We start from the raw sequence: 19,774 nt of genomic DNA on the forward strand, positions 1-19,774 counted from the left end.
TAACACTGTGCCCTCACAACAACAAATAGTCGCCCATATTAGATACACCTCTCTTTCCATTTTTGTAAGCATTGTAATGTTACATAAACCTCATTTTGTAAAAGTGTTAGTTTTACCAATATAAATTTTATTGCATTCATTACATTTAATTTTATACATTCCACTTAAATCCTCTCCATTACTTTATTACTATTATTATTATTACTTAAATATTTTATATGGTTGTTTAGTTTGTAAGCTTTTTTACATTTAACTTTATCATAAATATCAGTAATTTTGTCTATTATTTTATTTGTATAACTGTATTTTAAGAAAAAACTATTACTAATCTCTGTGCTATTTTCTTGTTGCAGTTGTGTAAAACTATCACGGTACTTAAATCTCTGCTTTCAATATATTTTATCTATACCTCCAACATCAAAACCATTAAATACTGCTATTTGTTTTATTACATACATTTCTTTTTTAAGTTTATCATTGTTCCTTGTATAATGTAAAGCCCTAAGGCTCTCTAAACATCAGATTTTTACATATATTTTTTTGTGACCATGGGTGATTTTCTGTTCTTTTCTATTTCACACGTAAACTTTAAATTATCATTATAGTTATTAAGTTTATTCATAATGAACAAATGTTCATTATTTATAAGTGAATTATATATAACCAAAATATCATGTACATATCTCATCCATAATAGCACTTAATATGTCATGAATTAAATAATTGCAGAAATAGGTGAACCCATAGGTAAACCTTTTGTCAGTGAATAACAGTTGTTCTCACATATATAGGATAGAGAAGAAGGATTAAAGCCATGATTGACTCAAGTTTCACGTGCTCTCCTTAAGGGGAATAATCGGAAATAATAATAGTAATAATAATAATAATAAATATATATAAAGTAAAAAATATCACTTATTTGAAATAATAATAATTTAATTTATATAACAATGAAAACAATTTTGGGGGTCGCATAAATTTTGTTAAATATTTTGCTTCTACTTATTCACTTGTAATTATTTTTATTTTTGAAGCAATGTTAGGATAAAATTAAATATTGTCAAAGTAAACATCAGTTCTGATTTCTTTTGTTTGATTTTGGGTTCAACAAATGTCTTTACTTGCTTTATTTGGTCTTTGGTTTCGCACTTTGGTAAATGAATTATAATTTAATAATTTTCTGTTTACAAAATATACAATTAATTATTATAATATTATTAATTTAACCATTTATAATTGGATCTTGGCTAACATGCAATAATATTTACAGTTAATGAAATAAATAAATTATAATACAGAGTTAGATTTGTTTAAATTCTTATTCACATCAAGAAAAAAATTGTTTAATTAATCTCCAAAAATAACCATTTTTGATTAAAATAATTATTGCTCAGAAAATGCCAAATAATGGCAGAAACTGCTTATCCTAAATGAACATGGGCTACAAAAAAACAATTACTAACTGGATACTAAATATGGTAAATATTTAGAATTGTTTTTCATTTCACAAAATGAGTAAATGTTGATCTGTATTAAAAAGTATGGATTTTTTTGTATTTTGGAAAAAATTGTTTACAATGGAATTAAATTGTTTACAATAGTAGAATTGTGGTCACTTGGAAGTAAAAAGGTTTACCTAGTAAACAGTCTAATCCTAGATAGTAGGCACTTCAATTCTAATCTGATAAGGCTAGATTTTTACCATTATTATGAAGCAAGTTATTTAAAAACTGAAAAATATAATATAAAAACTGTATAAAATGTTTCACTAGTTAAAAGAAAAAAATTATATTAATAATCACAGAGAAAAAAATGCTTACAAAATGTATATGGCTGATTGAAAATACACATATGCACATCTTTAGAAAGACAGACAAACAAACCTAGTTCAAATTTCAAAATGAGTCCAAGAAGAGTCACAAAAAAATAAATTATGGAAATTAAGGATGCAATTTTCAAGCATAACAGTATGTTACATAACGTTTTTTAGTGCAAATTGTATACAGATTGGATATTAGTCGTGCAATAAAAAGCTTACATATTATCAGATTAATTAATAAAAAGCTTTAAACAAATTACTTACCTCAACTGACTGAACACTATATTTATTGTAAATATTGTCCAATTTTGGATTTTCTTTTAATAATGATTCCATTTCTTTGATATCATATCCTTGAGATCCAACTAATTGGAAACATGAACTAAAAAAAAAATCGAATAAAGTGCTGTTAATATATAATTTAAATATTAATATAAAATATAGCATAATGAAGTATTATCTCATGATCTATATATCCAAAAACATTTAAAATAATCAGTTCTAATAAATTATGAAACAGACTTATACATTATCTTAAAAAGAAGCTAAAATCTTCAGTTTTTTCAGACAGATTCATAAATGATCAAAGTGTCCACCTTTGCAGGTATCTATATGGTACATCATTTTATCCTGTATACTTTTTAGACATTTTTTTTCTGGTCAATTCATATCTATCGGTCAATTCATGTCTATCACCAGTAAAAAAATTTGAAATTTCATAAGATTAGCTGGGAGTGAGCATACAAAAAATATAACCTTCGTAAAGCCCTTAAAAAAATTGGTGTAAAATTCAGTATATCAGGATAGCCACTACGATTACACCTCACCATCGTGACCTGTCTATTCTATCCAAAACTATGGGAAAACTTCCCGTAGAAGTTTTCATGAGACAGTATTGAATCTTATTATGGTAATGGGATGCATATTATCGTGTAATGATAATCCCTATAATTATCTAAAGTGTCAGCCAACTTTTCAACATGTCCAAATACGTTGTTTCTATGATAGTACACTGCAAAGAAATATGACCTTATAACTTGATCATTGAAACAGGAAAAACAATTCAGTTTAGATAGATTTACATATGTTCAGTAACTATGTGGTGATTTCCAGTCTATTTTCAGTCTATATTTGCACATTGTATAGATTTACAGTCTTACACGCATGAGAAGTAGTTTCATCACAAAACACAAGTTTCATCACAAAACACAGGTGTGATTCCATTTAACTGTTAATCTCAAATTTATATGATGAACTAATGCAGAAATGAAGTTGCACTTCTTTATCACTGATGCTGAGAGCCCGCACCAGCTTTCCAATCTCTTTTGAAGAATATAAAAAATTATTGGTAATGAGCTTGTAAATATAGTGAAACTGTAAGGTGTACAAGTTTTTTTTTTCTTTGAGATGACAGGAATCATCTGCTTTTGGTCATTTTGCTTATGAGAATTGAAATTTGTAGCAAATGAAAAAAAAACCATGCCTGACTGGAATTCAAATCCAAAACCTCCAGATGAAGGGCTGAGGGTTTGTCTAAAATGATCCACAATCTCTTCACTTGACTTTGGACATTCTCGCCTAGAAATGACACAAATTCTAAAAATGTTCACTCCACTTTATGATCCATCTGTTCAGGGGATCCTGAAATTTTATTCAAAATCATTACTGCACTTCACAATGGATATAATTCATTCTAGCAAATAGAATGCTTTCCCACTGATTCAGTGCAATCTTTGATTGTATTCTGACTTAACATGAAACCACAGCAACTTCTTGTGTAGTTTACTTAGCTGTAATTTATAAACCTTACCTTTATTTTCATGTAACACAATTTACCATTTGCATTAAAATTTATGAATGACAATAGTTTAAAATACTTCACGGAATAATGAATATCTAATAGTTCACACCAATCAATTAAATAAGTCAGTTTTTTTTAAAGTGAATGCATAAACAATAAAACCACTTTTAGCAAGATTTCAATGCAAAACAAGCATACTGATTATCTGTTAACATTTTTTGTAATCCTGCTGAAAGACATCATCAGTTTTTTTTTTTATAAAGGCATGTATGCTTAAACAGTACAAGCAACTTTTACAGAAAGTTACTATACTATATGTTATCTATAATGCTACAACATGAAAAGATGATTCAACATCAATATGTTGATAGCAATTTCAATGTTGTTATAGCAATCAACAAGAAAACAATAGAATTATTATTTTTTATACCTCTGTATGTTAATCTGGTGAATGCAATACATTTTGTTAATTTTCAATTACATTTTTTCAACAAAGAAATTCAATATTAAATATATCAGTAAATTTGTTAAAATGTTATAAAAAAAATATTACCTTGTACTACTAAAATCTAAACTTCCATCTTGTTTAGAATGAAACTGAGTATCATAGATATTTAAACTTCCACCTAATGCTAGAGCTTTTTCAACATCATGACGAAATTCTAATAAATTTTGTCTAACATCAGCCGGTGGCCTACTGAATACAAATTTTAATAAACCTCTTTCACGAACAACAAATACCTGAAAAAAGTAACTCTACTAAATAAAAATAAAAAAGAAACAAGCATATAATGATATTAACAAGGCTTTATACATTATCTTGGAAGCATTAAATTCAAAAGAAGTACAGCATCCAATGAAGTGTCAGAAAATGCAATTTTATTTATTTTTGTTTATATTTATAACGGCAGGAATTTATCTGCAAATAATTTATTAAGATATAAGATATACTGATTAAATGAAAAACAAAAAAAAAATATTATGTTCTATAATTTAATGATTTAATAACAAATTCAATTCAATTTATTCAGGTGTTCAAATGTTACATGATACACCTCTATAAATAGAGTGAATCAGTTAATAATACAAAAGACTGGACTGCAGAAGTCAGTTGTGTTATCTGATACTGCAATCCCCAATCATATTTCATAAAATATGTTTTAAAATTAAAATTACACTCATTCTTTGTACTTTTCACTAATACTAATGTAAGTTCACTATATTATAAATGTGAATTTGTTAATTTTTAATACATTCTCATATCAGATTTATAAAGCTGAAGTACTTATAAATTATATAAAGGGTAAATTATAATTACATTTAACATTACTAATTTTGAGATGGCAACACTGCTTATGTGGATTGTGAGAGGAGTCACTGACAGTGATGGTTAGATACAATGGATCTTTGGTCCATGTAGAAGAGTATGTTTTGTGTGGAACAGTTCATGTTAAGCAAGTCGATCGTATCTATGCAGCAAGAGTTTCAAAACATTTGGTAATATTTTTTGCACCTTTAAGGAAAACAGTCAATCAATAAGTGTCAGTAAAGTGAAAATGGATCTGTCCATGATAAAGTTTACACTTGTTGAAACACTGGTTGGTCACCTGAAATATCAAGAATGTGAGAAGCTTTGGAAAAGAGTCCAAGTCAATCAATATGATTGCATTCCCCAACTCTTGAATTTGTCAGACAGAAATAAATAAAAACTTTTTACACACTAATTTGCATTTTCACTCGTATACACAGCAAATCATCCAGAAATTAACTGCTGCATACAAAGTTTTACATGTTCATTGTTAACAAAAGATGGGGCAGTGCTATCACATGCATGATGATCTCAAGAGGACACTCATCATGATTGATGAGGCAATATTCTTCCTCCACAGCTCGGTAAAAAAACAAAACTTCTGATACTGGACAGTCCTGAAATATTTCAGAATGGTAGAATGAAGATACATAATAAAAAGTATTCGAGGAGACCTTCAATCATCATCAAAGGCTTGAAAAAGGCATTGATAATGAAACAAAAAATCATCACCATGTCTGACTGGAACAGAATATTCTGATTAGAATGAAACACTATTCAAATCAATATCAGTAGCATCAAAACATTTCTGGACTGGTTTGGTAATGTGCCAACAGATGACTACATAGGTTAAGTGAGCAGTAAGCTTACGCTCTAAACTTTATAATGCAGTGTGCCAAGTGACATTGATGCATTTACATTAGAAGATGTTAAACTGGTGTATTTATGACCAAGTGTGTGTGATAGTCTGCAATTAACCATAGTTAGAAATTGGAACATGGAGCCAATATGAAATTTTGCATTAAGCCAAGAAAATTGTCTACAGACATTCAATTTGCTTTTCCAAGCTTATAGCAATGAGCCAATGAGTTGCACAAAATCTTTTGATTGACACACACATTTCAAAAGCAGAACATCTCTGGAGTACAATGAGCAATTCTTAAGACTAGCATTGTCCCTGAAAATGAGGAAAAAATTCTCAGAGAATTCGTCCCCCTGAGTCAGACTATCAATAAATAATTTTATTGCCATGTTCTAAGAAATTTGATGGAGAAAATTTCATGAAAGCAACCAGATCTGTCGCATGTGAAGAACTGGATTCACAATGACAATGCACCCTGTCACCTAGCACTCCATTTTCATAATCTTCTCATAAAGAACATGTTATCGCTTCCACACCCAACTCACTCAGCAGACTTCTTCCTTTTACCAAAAGTGATGCAGCTGAAAGGTAGCCACTTTTCATTGGTGCATTATTGCACAGGGTGACTACTTTGAAGAGGATGGTATTCAAACTTAGATAAATTAAGTACTTTTCCTTAAATAGAGCTTTTACCATAACCTTTTGATATCACCTTGTATTATAGCTGAAATACAGTAAATAAGTGATGATTAATTATTAATTTATACACATGTTATACATACCTTTATAGTAGCGTAAGAATGTTCTTGACTATTATTAGCAAATATTCTAAGGATAAAATGTCCATCAGAAAATGGTGTCATATGAGTAGCTGTATGCAATTCTCCAGTTATACTGTCTAATGAAAATTGCGTACCATTAAAAAGTGGTGATAAAGGACGACTAAACTGCGTAGATTCTAAATGATATGTTACAGGTGCTGCATCAGCGTCGATATCAGTAGCTAATAAGGTCAACAATAATGTGTCAACTGGAACATTAATGCGAACACCTGTAAAACGTAAGAATTTATAAGATAATCATAAATCTGAAATGAATTAACCTAATAAATGCATAAAATGGGAAAATTTTATCATTTAAGGCTGTTTTTTATCTCCAACTATATAAAGTGGATACATTAAAAGTATCTACAGTTTTAAGAATTATTTCCTTAACTTTTCTCATAGTTTCTGTCTGAACCTAACAGTTTCTATGTGGTGGAAAAAAAACAAATTTGAAAATATGCTTTGATATATATTTGAAAATATTCTCCGTGAAGATGTAATTGAACAGTTTGTAATTCAGTGAGATATTTTCACAAATTCATATTCTAAGGATGGATAAGAGTTTTCTTTAGAAGAATCTGTTGTTCTTGGATGGTTCTAAAAAAAAAGTGGTCTGTAGTTCTTGATTTTAAAAAAATGATTTGTGAAGCAAATATTTAAATTAGCCAATGGAAAACAGTCGATCATTAATGTAATACGCTGCTTTAATCCAGAGTAAAAATACCCAATTCCCAGCTGGGGAACTGTAGGCAGGTAAAGGACATCTCCTTCCTGGATGGGCCATGAAGCTCTCACTTATATTGTTTTGTTTGATAATTTTGAGATCCCCTCCATGTAGAGATCATTAAATCATATGAATAAATTTTAAAATTTTATTCATATGACTTTCCCAAGTTTCTAAGTCATCAAATACAACTTTGCTGAATCAGGTTCTGTGGACTGTTGTGTCCAATGTAAGTGTTCCATAGCTCATTAACCAGGATTTATTGTAATTAAAACCCAAAAACAGAATGGTTAACAACAAACATTTATGAAAAGTCAACAGTGCTAAAAAAAAATGATCCAACCAGGCCTGGAAATGTTAACTGCTCATACAAGAAGGCAAACACTCACTCTCTGTTTATAAGCATTTATAAATGAATTTATAAGCAGATTTCTTTAAGTGCATAAACATGCTGCATTTATACAGAGAGTACTGGTGACTGCCTTAATTCTCCTTGCTGTGGAATATTTAGTTCTTCCTCACAAGACCTGAGTAAATTTTGTAGCAACAGAAAAGTTTTATACAACAAAATTGATTTTAAATTGAACTTTCAATAACTTTTATTATGTACTTCATCATCATGTTGTTATTAGTAATAATTATTAAACTAATTCACATTATAAAAACAACAATAAAAAATAATTTTCTCTAACTTATAGGAAAAATTATTGTTAACAAAATAAGTAAAAATCTTAAATAAAATTTCTAATATTAGCATTCTGAAAACAATTAGTAAAATTTTCTACTATCTTTGTAACAGAAAAAGAAACACACTTAATACAAGATTATTTGTATTGAGTTACACGTGATACAAAAAATTGCTCAAAATTTTACATCTAAAATTAAAATTAAAACATCAAAAAAAGATTCAACAAACAATATTCAGCATAAAAATATACCAATTTAAATTCAAATTATGCAACCCATGTTTCTAAAGATCATAAATTTGGTGTATTTAAAGAAAATCAAATTAATTTAGATTATTGCAACTATTATTTAAATGATTAAATATATTCAAATTATAAACATTTCAAATTAAAAAAATTTTGTAAAAGGTCTTTGAGTATAATCTTATCTAAATTATTTCAATAACTTTCGGTATATTTTTTTTATTTGCAAATGCTTCTGCATTAAATATTTTACATCTGATGATAGTGAATAATTTACTGAAAATCAAGTGTTTTAAATAATTTTTTCAGAAGTTTTAAAAATAAGCAGCTTTAAAAAAACAAAAAATAATAAAAAAATATTTTATTTATATAAACATACTTATGAATCTCGGAAAATTTTATTTTTAATAACATATTATCATTATGAAACTAAAAAATATTGTTCATTATTCACAATATTATTACACTTTGTGCTAATTTTAAATCTAAGTACATTAAATAAATTATATTACATAAATCTGCAGGAAAAATACTCAGTACTCCATGGAGCTGAAGTGTACCAGTGATTACTGAAACTCTGTAGCTTCTTAGTTTCCATGCTGAGCATGCAGTTATCCAATTCCAGGTTTTGAAAAACATTCCAGTATTTAGTCTTTTTTATGTATATAAAATAATTTTTTATCATAAAATAAATTTGTTTTATATATTTAGTACGTTTTTAGTTTTATGTATATGATTTTTTACAATATAGAAATATTTTTTCATATCACTCCTTTCCATAGCATGAAAATACTCCATCTTTTGAAATAATAATTTTATCAATGACGTTTCACATTTCTTTTTGTAAATTACTAAAATTTGCTTTAAGACATGAAATTTAGATTTTATATAAACTTCCTATAAAAATTATTTTTAAGTCCGACAATGGTTAATTTATTTCAGAATTTAAATGATGATTATAATAAACGTGCTAAGTTAAATTAAATATTTATTATTAATAAATTAAAATTTTTAGTATTAATATTTAAAGAAATTATAAAATTGATAATACTATCCATGGGATAAAATATAAAAAATAAAAATATATTAATAATAAAAAAAATAATATAAACTACAATGGATATAGAATTTAATTTAATTAAACCAAACTATTATTCAATATTCAATTAATTAAAATAAATCTTCCACTCATTAAGAATGGTGGTAAAATATTAACATAATTATAATAATATTAAACAGGATTTAATAAAAATAGACCTACAAATATTTTTTACTTAATTAGCAATTAAATATAAAAAAACAAACACACATTTACCTTAAATATAACTAATGGAAGTTTACATCTTTTAGTAAAAAAAATGTATCTTCTTGAAGAAATTTGAAATAAAACTCTTACTATTAGAAATTAATCTTAATATTCGTGATAGTATACATTCTAAGTATATACTGGGTAAATCGAGGTAACTGGAACAAGTATAACTGGTAACAAGCAGTTTTTTTCCTGCAGTACATTTTCACTGTTTCTTCTTTATTCTCTCATTTGAAAGTTTAGAAAGAAAAGGGGGTAAATAAATTAATTAGTGGACCTTATGCTGCTTTACTAGTAGGATGTTAGGATCTGGTAATAAAGACTTAGAGATCACTATTTGGAAATCATGCTAGATGTCATGGATAATTCCTTTACTGGGTAACAAAATGGACTTCCAGTGGTAATAAACTCAGTAATTTATGGTATAAAGTTAAGATATTTATGAATATAATGGGAATAGCCAATTTTTTAAAACACTTAAGGGACTTATAAGAAGAGTAGTAAGCTGACATTTGGTCTTGTCTAACAATCCTTTTCATGTACTTTTACTCATCAATCACTTCAGGGATGATTTTATTTTTTCCTCCTTTACTTGCAACTACCTCACCTTTTCCAACATATTCATTATAAATGGCTAGGATGTCTATTATCCTTCCATTTCAAGATATTATCACACTGTTCCACTTCATCCCCCTTTTTTAACTTAACCTCATTTAGAGGAGTAAACTACTACTTTTCATTTGGGACTTAATGTCCCAGTGTAATCACTGTCCTTGACTTTAGATCCTAAGATCTTGATAAAAATGTTGTTCCTAAATCATTTCATAAGCCTTGACTAAAACATATAGTTTTAATCCATGCATCTTTAATAAGGTGTCAATTAAAATCAATTAACCTCTTGGAGAATTTTACATTCTTTAAGGAAGAGTTGATGGAGTTTGGGAAATAAATTTTGTCCATTTTTAAAATTTCAACCGGCAGACTATTTTTTTTTTTTTTTACAAAAAAAATCCATTGAGCCATGATATGATGCTAAAACAGATAAGCAAAACAATTAGAAACTACCTTAAAACTTCATTTATTACCAACCAAAAAAGACAAAAAAAAAATTTCTAAACAAATAATATAAAACTCATGGATGTTACTCAGGTTTAATAACCTGACATGAACATTCTGGCGATAGTCTTTTCAATACGACTTAAGTAGAGTAAAAGGAGCTCCACAAATTATAGAATTAAAGCTTCCAGAGCAGCAGCTTATGATTCACACAATCAAACGCCTTTGATAAATCACAGAAGACACCAAGAGATAGCTGTGACCCATCAAGAGCATACAAATGTTTGTTAGAAATTCATTTACTGCTTTAATTCTTTCCTTTATGGAAACCAAACTGGGTATGATACAAATAACAATGTATTATTTTCAAAGTAACAGAGTAGCAAGGAAACTATATCCTTCTCAAAAATTTTTGATAACGCATGAAGAATCACAAGTAAGCGATAATTATTAAAATCATAATAATGTTTAAATTGATTTACTCACTGGAACAGATGATCGTCTCTGGTTTGCGTCATCAGAAGGAGTATCTGATGCAACAGCTATTATTCTAAGTACAGACTGCTTTTCTCGATCTATTGTACCATTTCCAGATACCTAATATCATTAAAAATTAAGAAAAAAACAAATAAATGATTATTAAACATAATAATATTAAAAAATTTAGGTTTTTTGTACAACTATTTAGCCTTCTCTCAATTAACAATCTGAAGAAATCAAATTTTGAACCAACTGTTTACTGGTAATTTAAATGTATCAGTGACTGTAATATTTAAATATTTGACAACAGATATGTCAAAAACCCATATAGTAAAACTTAAAATAAGACAAACATGAACTGCTGATCTTCAAGTTATACAAAGTGATGAAGAATTTATAGAAAAAATCCATTTATTATTGGATTGAATTTTTTGAAAAGGTTATTATTAAAATCACATAACTATCTTGCAAATAAATTAAAGTTTTGTTTTCACACGGGGAGGTACTCACCAAGTGAATGAGTATAGAAATTTGTTAACCATATTTAAGCTGAACACAACAGGATATGGAAATGTGTTCTAGAGCATAAGAAATATGTAAATATTTTTATCCACTTTCTTGAATAAAAAATAACAAAGTAAAGTATAAATCCAGATATCTAATCTTGAAGTTGTTGATAGTAAAAAAATTAGAACTATTAATTTAACCCTGAAAAATAATGAAATAATTTTTTTCTACATCTGTTTGCTTTAAGAATTCTATTAGAGCCAATAATTTTACATAAGTTCTATGGAATAATTTTTGGTTGTAGCAATTTAATATGCATAGATTGGTACTCATAGGACATAAGTAAGTCATCAACTCATAATTTTATTATAATTAATAATACTTTATCTGAATTAAAATTATAAATCAATCTGACAAATGAAATAATTAACTTATTACAATTATGTCTTAAATACAATTATTTTAAATTCAATAACAAACTTTACCAACTGGAAAAAGGTCTTGCCATCGAATCATCACTTTTGGCAATCATGGCAGACATTTTTATGAATAATTATGACAAACTTTTATGGCTGACAAACTGTCAGCCATGGAGCCCTGGGGAGCACAGTCTTCACAGGGGTGCCACAAAATATTGTAAAAGCTTCATAATTAATTGAACCAAGATATTTATAATCATTAATTTAATGTTAATAAAGTAAAAAAAATAATGAAAATAAATGAGTTTATTTATTTTTATCTCTTACTTATGAGTAGTCATACTTTTACTTAGGATAGGGTGCCATGGAAAAAACTTAATTGAAAAAGGGGGCTGCGACTCAGAAAAGTTTGGAAACCACTGCCATTTAATCAAAAGGTTAATACTGAAGAAAATATAATATTTAATGAAATCAACTCATTGGATGAAAACATTAATTTCATTGTGAATCAATAAATTAACAATAGAATTGATTATCTAAATATAACAATTAATAAAATCTTCAATAATAATAAACTGAAGATAAACATATATAGGAAACCAACCCAACAAAATATCGTACTTCACTTTAGTCATTTTCATACATAGAAACAAAAAAATTTTCACTTTCAATTCCTCACTATACAGAGCAATCAAATATCTTAAACGTAATACTATAAAATTGAATAATTAATTAAATAATATTAAATACATTGCCACATCAAATGGATATAATGATAATTTAACAGATAGATTATACTTCAAATTAAAAAGTAAATTATATATAAGAGGAAAAATAAAATTAAAAAATAACTTAGAAAACAAATATGTAAAAATAGAATATAATTTAAGCTATAGAAAATTTAATAAAATATATATAAATTATTTAATTTTAATACAGCAAATACTACTAATAATAAAATCATAAATTATATAAATATTAAATAGATAATAATATTATTACATAATCTATAATTAAATAGATCCAACTAAAACCTTAATAACTGGAAATAAATATAATATGAACAAACAGGGTGTGTATTTCATTGCAAATTATGATATACTGGTATCACCAATCGTACCTTTTTAATTAGAACTAAAGAACATATCAATTGTATGACAAAGAAATACAAAGACTGCTCAAATTTTGCAAAACACATCTTAAATATTAAACATAATTATAATCTAAATAAATTCATGGAAGTACTGGATTATTCTAATAATTTTTATAATGCCTTTAATCTCATAAACACCACATGTAATAACAACAGATTTATAAATGAACAGATTAAATTCGATGATGACATTTTATATAACCAAATAATAAACAACAATTATTAAGTTGACTAAACTGATTCCACTATCAACAGATTTCATAACAATTGTGACACTCATAAAACGGACATAGTTACTTTAACTTATGAACAATACAAAATGACGATAATTGTTATGTACTTAATTTTATTACGTGAATTTTACATTTTTAAAAATATATTTTAATTATAAATTCCTCTTAAAGATGGGCAGAATAGCCGAAAGCGCTTGAGGAAGTAAATTGGAATTTTGGTAAGCTGTTCTTAAAATTGTGTATAATAGTTATTTTACCAACAGTGCCATGTTCAAAAAACTTAATTAAAATTGTGTTTTTCATTTACTCTTCTATTCTAAATTAAATATAACAACCGAAAACAACAATATAGATAGATATCTAACGCCATGGGCATAACTACAATTGGCTTTCACATCATGTGATACTAATTCAACATGATGTATGGTTTTATTAGTTAGTTAATTTTTATTGAAAACAGTCATTTTCTATAATTTTGTTTAATAAATACAACATATTTCCAGAAGGACGCAGAAAGAGTGATCTATCAATTTAACTGGCAGATCAGTGCAACTTGGATACCTTTGGATAATGGAACCCCTAAATTTGTAGTATACTTAACATCAGCAGGTCTATAACAGCATATGATTTAATTTTATAAAAATCTTGCAAAGTATGAGGTACTCATACTTGCAAAGTATGAGGTTAAGTAGCCTTTTTGATATATGTTTATTGCAGTATGCTGTCATTGTTTTCCACATGTGCACCGAGTAACTACATCTACTGGCTTGCTACAGACATAATTACACGATTGTTAGTCTTTGTTTACAGTTTAAAGTGTCTATCACTTTAGACAGTGCCACTGATCGTCAAATATGTGCTGTAATTTGTTTCTTAAATGCAACAGATACGAAAGCAGTCAAAATTCATTGAGAGATTAGTGAAGTGTACAGAGATTACACTAAGTTCAATGGAATGGTGAGAAAATGGGACTAGGAGATTAAAGAGGGCCATACAAAAGTACACAATTTGGCATGGAGAGGGCAACCATCTGTCATTACTCATGATCTGTTGCAGAGAGTTAATGGAAAAGTCTATGAAAATAAATGGTTTATGATTTCATCTCTATGTAATGAATTTCCTTTAATTTCAAGAAGTATTCTCTATGAAATTGTGCCTCTAAGCTTAAATTTTTGGAAGTTGTGCTGACACTGGGTACCAAAAGTGTTGACAGAGTTGCACAAAATCAAACATTTAGCCAGTGCTTTGAATTTTCTCACAACAATGAAGATACAACTACACAATGATACACAACAATGAAGGCGATCCATTTTTAAACTGAATTGTTACTGGTGAGAAGACATGGGTGCCTCACATTACACAGGAATCAAAACAACAATCCATGGAATGGAGACACTCAACACCTCCCAAGAAAGTGAAGTTCAAGCAAACAATGTTAGCCTGGAAAATCATGTGCACTGTATTTTAGGATAGGCAGAGGTGTTGCTTGTTGATTTTTGTCTTGGGGTGAATTGATAAATCCACAGACATATTGTGAGACCTATTACACTGCATTGTGCAATCAAAAACAGAAGGCATAATGTGCTCAGCATGGGAATATTGCTACTTCACTGCAATGCTTGGCCACATGCCTCTCATTGAACCTAAGATCTCATCACATCATTTATCTGGGAACAAATTGATCACCCACTGTTTAGTGTTGACCTAGCACCCGACTTACAAAGCTCTTTTTTTTCTGTTTAGCTACCGAAACTACTGTAATGTGTTACTTCAGAGGATGAAATGTATGAATGTAAATGAAATGTAAACTTGTAAAGTCTCAGGTCGACCAAGCCTAAGATGTATGGTTAATTGAAACCCAACCACCAAAGAATACCGGTATCCACGATCTAATATTCAAATCCATATAAAGTAACTGCCTTTACTAGGATTTGAACCTTAGAATTCTCAACTTCAAAATCAGCTGATTTGCGATGAGAAATTAATCACTAGACCAGCTCCCAGTCAATCAGCAAAGGTTATATCTTCTCAGGCAGCAGATTTCTATGAGCTGAAATGCAGAAGCTGATCACATGATGTGACAAGTGCTTAATGTATGTGGTAATTATAAAGAATTTTAGATTAAAATCCAGGCTTTCAGGTGAATAATTTTTTTTTTTAAATCTGCTTGTTATTTTTTATATTAAAATGGTACTTATTTAAAACAAAAAAAAAACATGCCTTGTATAAATAAGAATGCACACTTTTGCTCACTTAATGATAAATTGTTGAACAATTAATACTCGAGTTATTTTTGAGTAAGTATTACAAGTATACCACTTATATAGAATGCAATGTGAAACACAAGAAATCCCAAAAGCTTGTCCCATTTAATTTACTATGTATATTTGCAATTTTGGTCGTTGATAATTAAAAAAAAAAAAAAGATGGGAGTAATTATCTTACTCCATTTTGTTATTTAAAATTAAAGATGAATTCATAACAGCAGATCCGAATAGCAAATAGAAATTTCAAATAAAACAGTAACTATATACATGTACATATATTTCTGTCATCTACTTAATTAATCATTCAGTTTAATTTAATTTAATCATTCAGTTTTGTAGTATGAAAACGCCTCCAATTTTCTTCTAACTCTGTATAAGTTTGCAACAATATACCTCAGGTAACAAACAAATAATTGCTAAAACTATATTTGTTTCCAAGAAAGAATACAAATTTCCCCCAAGAAAGAATACGCAATTACTCCAGTTACAGTTAACATTAATGACAAGAGCTTAATGTTTGAAATTTGTAAAAAATGCCAAACCTGACTAGAATCTTAACCCAGAATCTTTCAGATAAAAGCCAGAAACATTATCACTTCATTATGGTCAGTAATATAATTTAAATGTTCTGATTAGAACAATTAATCTGTTTATAAATGGTTAAATATTAATTAGGTTAAGATAAAATAGTAATTTAAAAAATAGCTTACCTTAATTTCACCAGTAATAGAATCAATATCAAACAATCCAGCATTTTCACCAGTTAACGAATAACGAATATCACCAAATCCTTGAGGAGTTCTAGCTAAATCACCATCAGTTGCTTTAACGGTGTTCCTTTATTAGCACCTTCTATAACTGAACCGTGGTATTTCTAGGAAAAAACATATTAATAAACCATTAATCAAACCCATACTTTTTTAAGATTTTTACAATTAGTTACAAAATGCATGTGTGTTTAAATATTTGATTGCAAAAATACAAAATTATATCTCAATATACCATATAAATGTAGAAAAAGCTCTTAATATGGAATATTGCCTGTTTAATGAAATAAATGTACGTTAACCAAGCTTGTTAGTCATATAGAATCATTCTTTCCAGCAGTGTTTCAGATGAACATTTTTGTTATAATAGCATGAAAGAAGTTGAATATTTTTTATATTAGTTGACTGCATGGAATAACGTTTTTATTTTAACTCATGGGATTTAAATTATAAAAATATTCATTAGCAGTAAGATACATAAATTTTCACTTTGCACCCATAATGTATTGAAGATATTCATTCAACGACAATGAAATCTTTTGAGGGTCAAGTTGGCAACCTTGGGAACATATTTAATTAGCTGTTCAATCATAATTAATATAAACATAACTTCTTTTGTTGATTTCAGAATGTCAGCTCTACTTGAAATGTGTATGCCAGAAAAGCATCGTTCAGTGCTATGATTTTTTTTTATCAGGTGTGAAACTGGTGAAAATTTACTCAAGTATGTTGAAACAGTATGGTGAAACATGTTTAAACCGCAGTAATGTGTATAAGTGTGTGGAACAGTTTAATTTGAGCAGAACAAGTGCAACTGTTCTTCCTTACTTTGGAAGACTGGTTGAAGTTTTGACTACTGCACCGCAAAATTACATAAATGATCTTATTCATGACGATAGATGTGAGTCAAAATTTCCCAAATTATTAGTTTGTGTAATAATAATGTTGAAAACGTGCATTCAATCATTCATGACATGCTGAATTATCACAAAACGTGTTTGAGATGGGTTCCAAGATAGTCGACACAAGCCCATAGACATTCGGATTCGCAATTTTTTGAGCTCAAAGAATGGTTTGAAGTGAAAGATAAATACTTTCTAGATCGTACTTGTATAATAATCTGTGATGAAATGTGGCTACATCATTTCCAGCCCAAATTCAAATGGCAAAGACTTAAGTAAAAACACCCGGATTTGCCCACCAAAAAAAAAATTTTAAACTCACGCATCAGCTGGTAAAGTGATGTTGACTGTCTTCTGGGACTTACAAGACCCAATTTTTGGTGACTATTTAGAATAACAATGTACCATGAACAGTGAGTACTATTCCAACATGCTCCAATAGAAAGTGAGACCCACAATAAAGCAAAAACATCCGGGCTATTTTTAATATTTGTCTCAAAAGGTGTGATTCTTCATGACAATGCACACCCCACATTGCTCAGAGAACGGGAAAAATGCTCAAGAAGTTGGTGTGGGAGGTGTTTCCACATACTCCTTACAGCCCAGACCTTGCACCATACAATTTTTATTTGTTTAGTCCACTCAAAAGACTTTTTGAGTGGGCACATGAATGGATTAAACTTTTTTCAAGTGGTACATGAAACACTTCTATACAGCAGAAATCATAAAGTTCACAGAACAGTGGAACAAGTGTCTAAATGTTGCTGGAAACTATGTTGAAAAGTAGTGCAAGTTTCATTATCATAGAATAATTTTTTTTTCTACATCAGTTTGTCTCGTTAATTACTGAACGTTCCTCATAGTAAGTAATAATTAGATTCAGATAGCTAATATCTTTTTTATCACACATTAACGCATAAAAAAAACTGATAAAACTTCTGTAAAATTATAATTAAATATTTGTATTTTACGGTTTAATAATAAATATTACCTGTTCTAAGAATTGTAGAGTATGATCATTAATATCTTCAACTATTAATAATACTAGAGCTTCAGATACTCTTTTTTGATCATCAGATAAAGCTTGCACTCGAAAACTCAACGTCTAGTAAGAAATAAACATTAATAAAATATTCTGCGTATACTGTAAAAAAACTTTATCGTAAAATAATTACATTTTTTAATCTATTAAAAATTTTGATAGTGAAATACTGTGTATGTGGTTCTTATCATTTAACTACAAACATTAAATAAATAAAATAAACATAGAAAATGAAATTTAACATTCTTACAATTACAGGTTATAAATAATAATTTAATAGGTTGGATAAAACTATTTACATTTACAAACACAAATATAAAAGAATATTTTACATACACAAAAAACAAAATATGAAAATCTATTATTACTATTATTTCTTTTATATAGAACAAATATTGGGAAGTTAACAACTTAATTTTCTGTTAGTTAAAATATCTTACTAGAAGTATGATTTGAGGTAGACTTACACAACTGGTAGAATGATATCAATTTTAACTGATGTATGATTTCACACATAATTAATAATATTTGGCATCTGCCATCCATGCATCACGTGATTCATAAAAGCATGATTTGGCAAATCTCAGTATATAAATACTTGGAACTATCAAGAATTTTTCTGAAATAAATTGCTGTACAATAATGTTTTAGTGGCTTATTATATTTAATTCAAACTACCAACTTCTGGTTCTTGAAACATGCACTACAATTGAGGAAGCATCCCAAAACATTACCGCATAGCAAAAAATTCGGTTTTTATCTTTTATGACCAAAAAGAGAATATTTTTTATTGGGTATAAGTAAAAAATGAATTAGTTTGGGCTCATATTTATGTTTACTTTTTACACTATTTTAATCAGAGGAATACACCCATAAAGTTTAGTAGGAACCTCCTGTAGCACTATGTAACAGCTGGGCGTGATTTAACTCCCTATTGAAAACTGTTTATAACTTTTTTAATATTTAACCGATTATCATGAAACAAAAAGCATCTTTCCTTGCAGTGGTAGAATTTATTACATGATATCTTATTAAAATCATTGCAGGTATCAGTGGCAGACCATGACACAACATCTAACCTCGCGGGAGTAGGCTCAACTGGCATCCTGGTACGAAGTATGGTGGTCTGTGGTTCAAGTACAGAGATAATGGCGAAGTGTGCCTTGGTAGATGCAAAGACATAAGTATTGTCACTCAAAACTAATGGATACAGGTTCTGCACCAGATGTTAGGGGACACTCCTCAACATTCAGGACAGAGGAAAATGGGCAAGTGCTTTAGGAGATGTTCACTTGAATTCCTCAGAAATCACAGACAGGCATCTCATGAAAGTGGTTTAACTCGACACACAACCCGATCTGTTTTCAAGAA

General features: G+C 28.5%; 1 protein-coding gene across 1 annotated transcript in view; it reads right to left on the reverse strand.

The window, feature by feature from the left end:
• The window catches only part of LOC142331687 (cadherin-related family member 1a-like), a 113,991-nt gene that overhangs the window by 13,606 nt on the left and 80,611 nt on the right, over positions 1–19,774 (reverse strand). Inside the window, 7 exon segments of the mRNA XM_075377719.1 lie at positions 2,084–2,201; positions 4,174–4,361; positions 6,574–6,842; positions 11,116–11,230; positions 16,403–16,521; positions 16,524–16,566; positions 18,353–18,466. Of these exon segments, the coding sequence (XP_075233834.1) occupies positions 2,084–2,201; positions 4,174–4,361; positions 6,574–6,842; positions 11,116–11,230; positions 16,403–16,521; positions 16,524–16,566; positions 18,353–18,466 (966 nt within the window).

Source organism: Lycorma delicatula, chromosome 10 (assembly GCF_047948215.1).
Source record: "Lycorma delicatula isolate Av1 chromosome 10, ASM4794821v1, whole genome shotgun sequence".
Classification (NCBI taxonomy): Eukaryota; Metazoa; Arthropoda; class Insecta; order Hemiptera; family Fulgoridae; genus Lycorma; species Lycorma delicatula.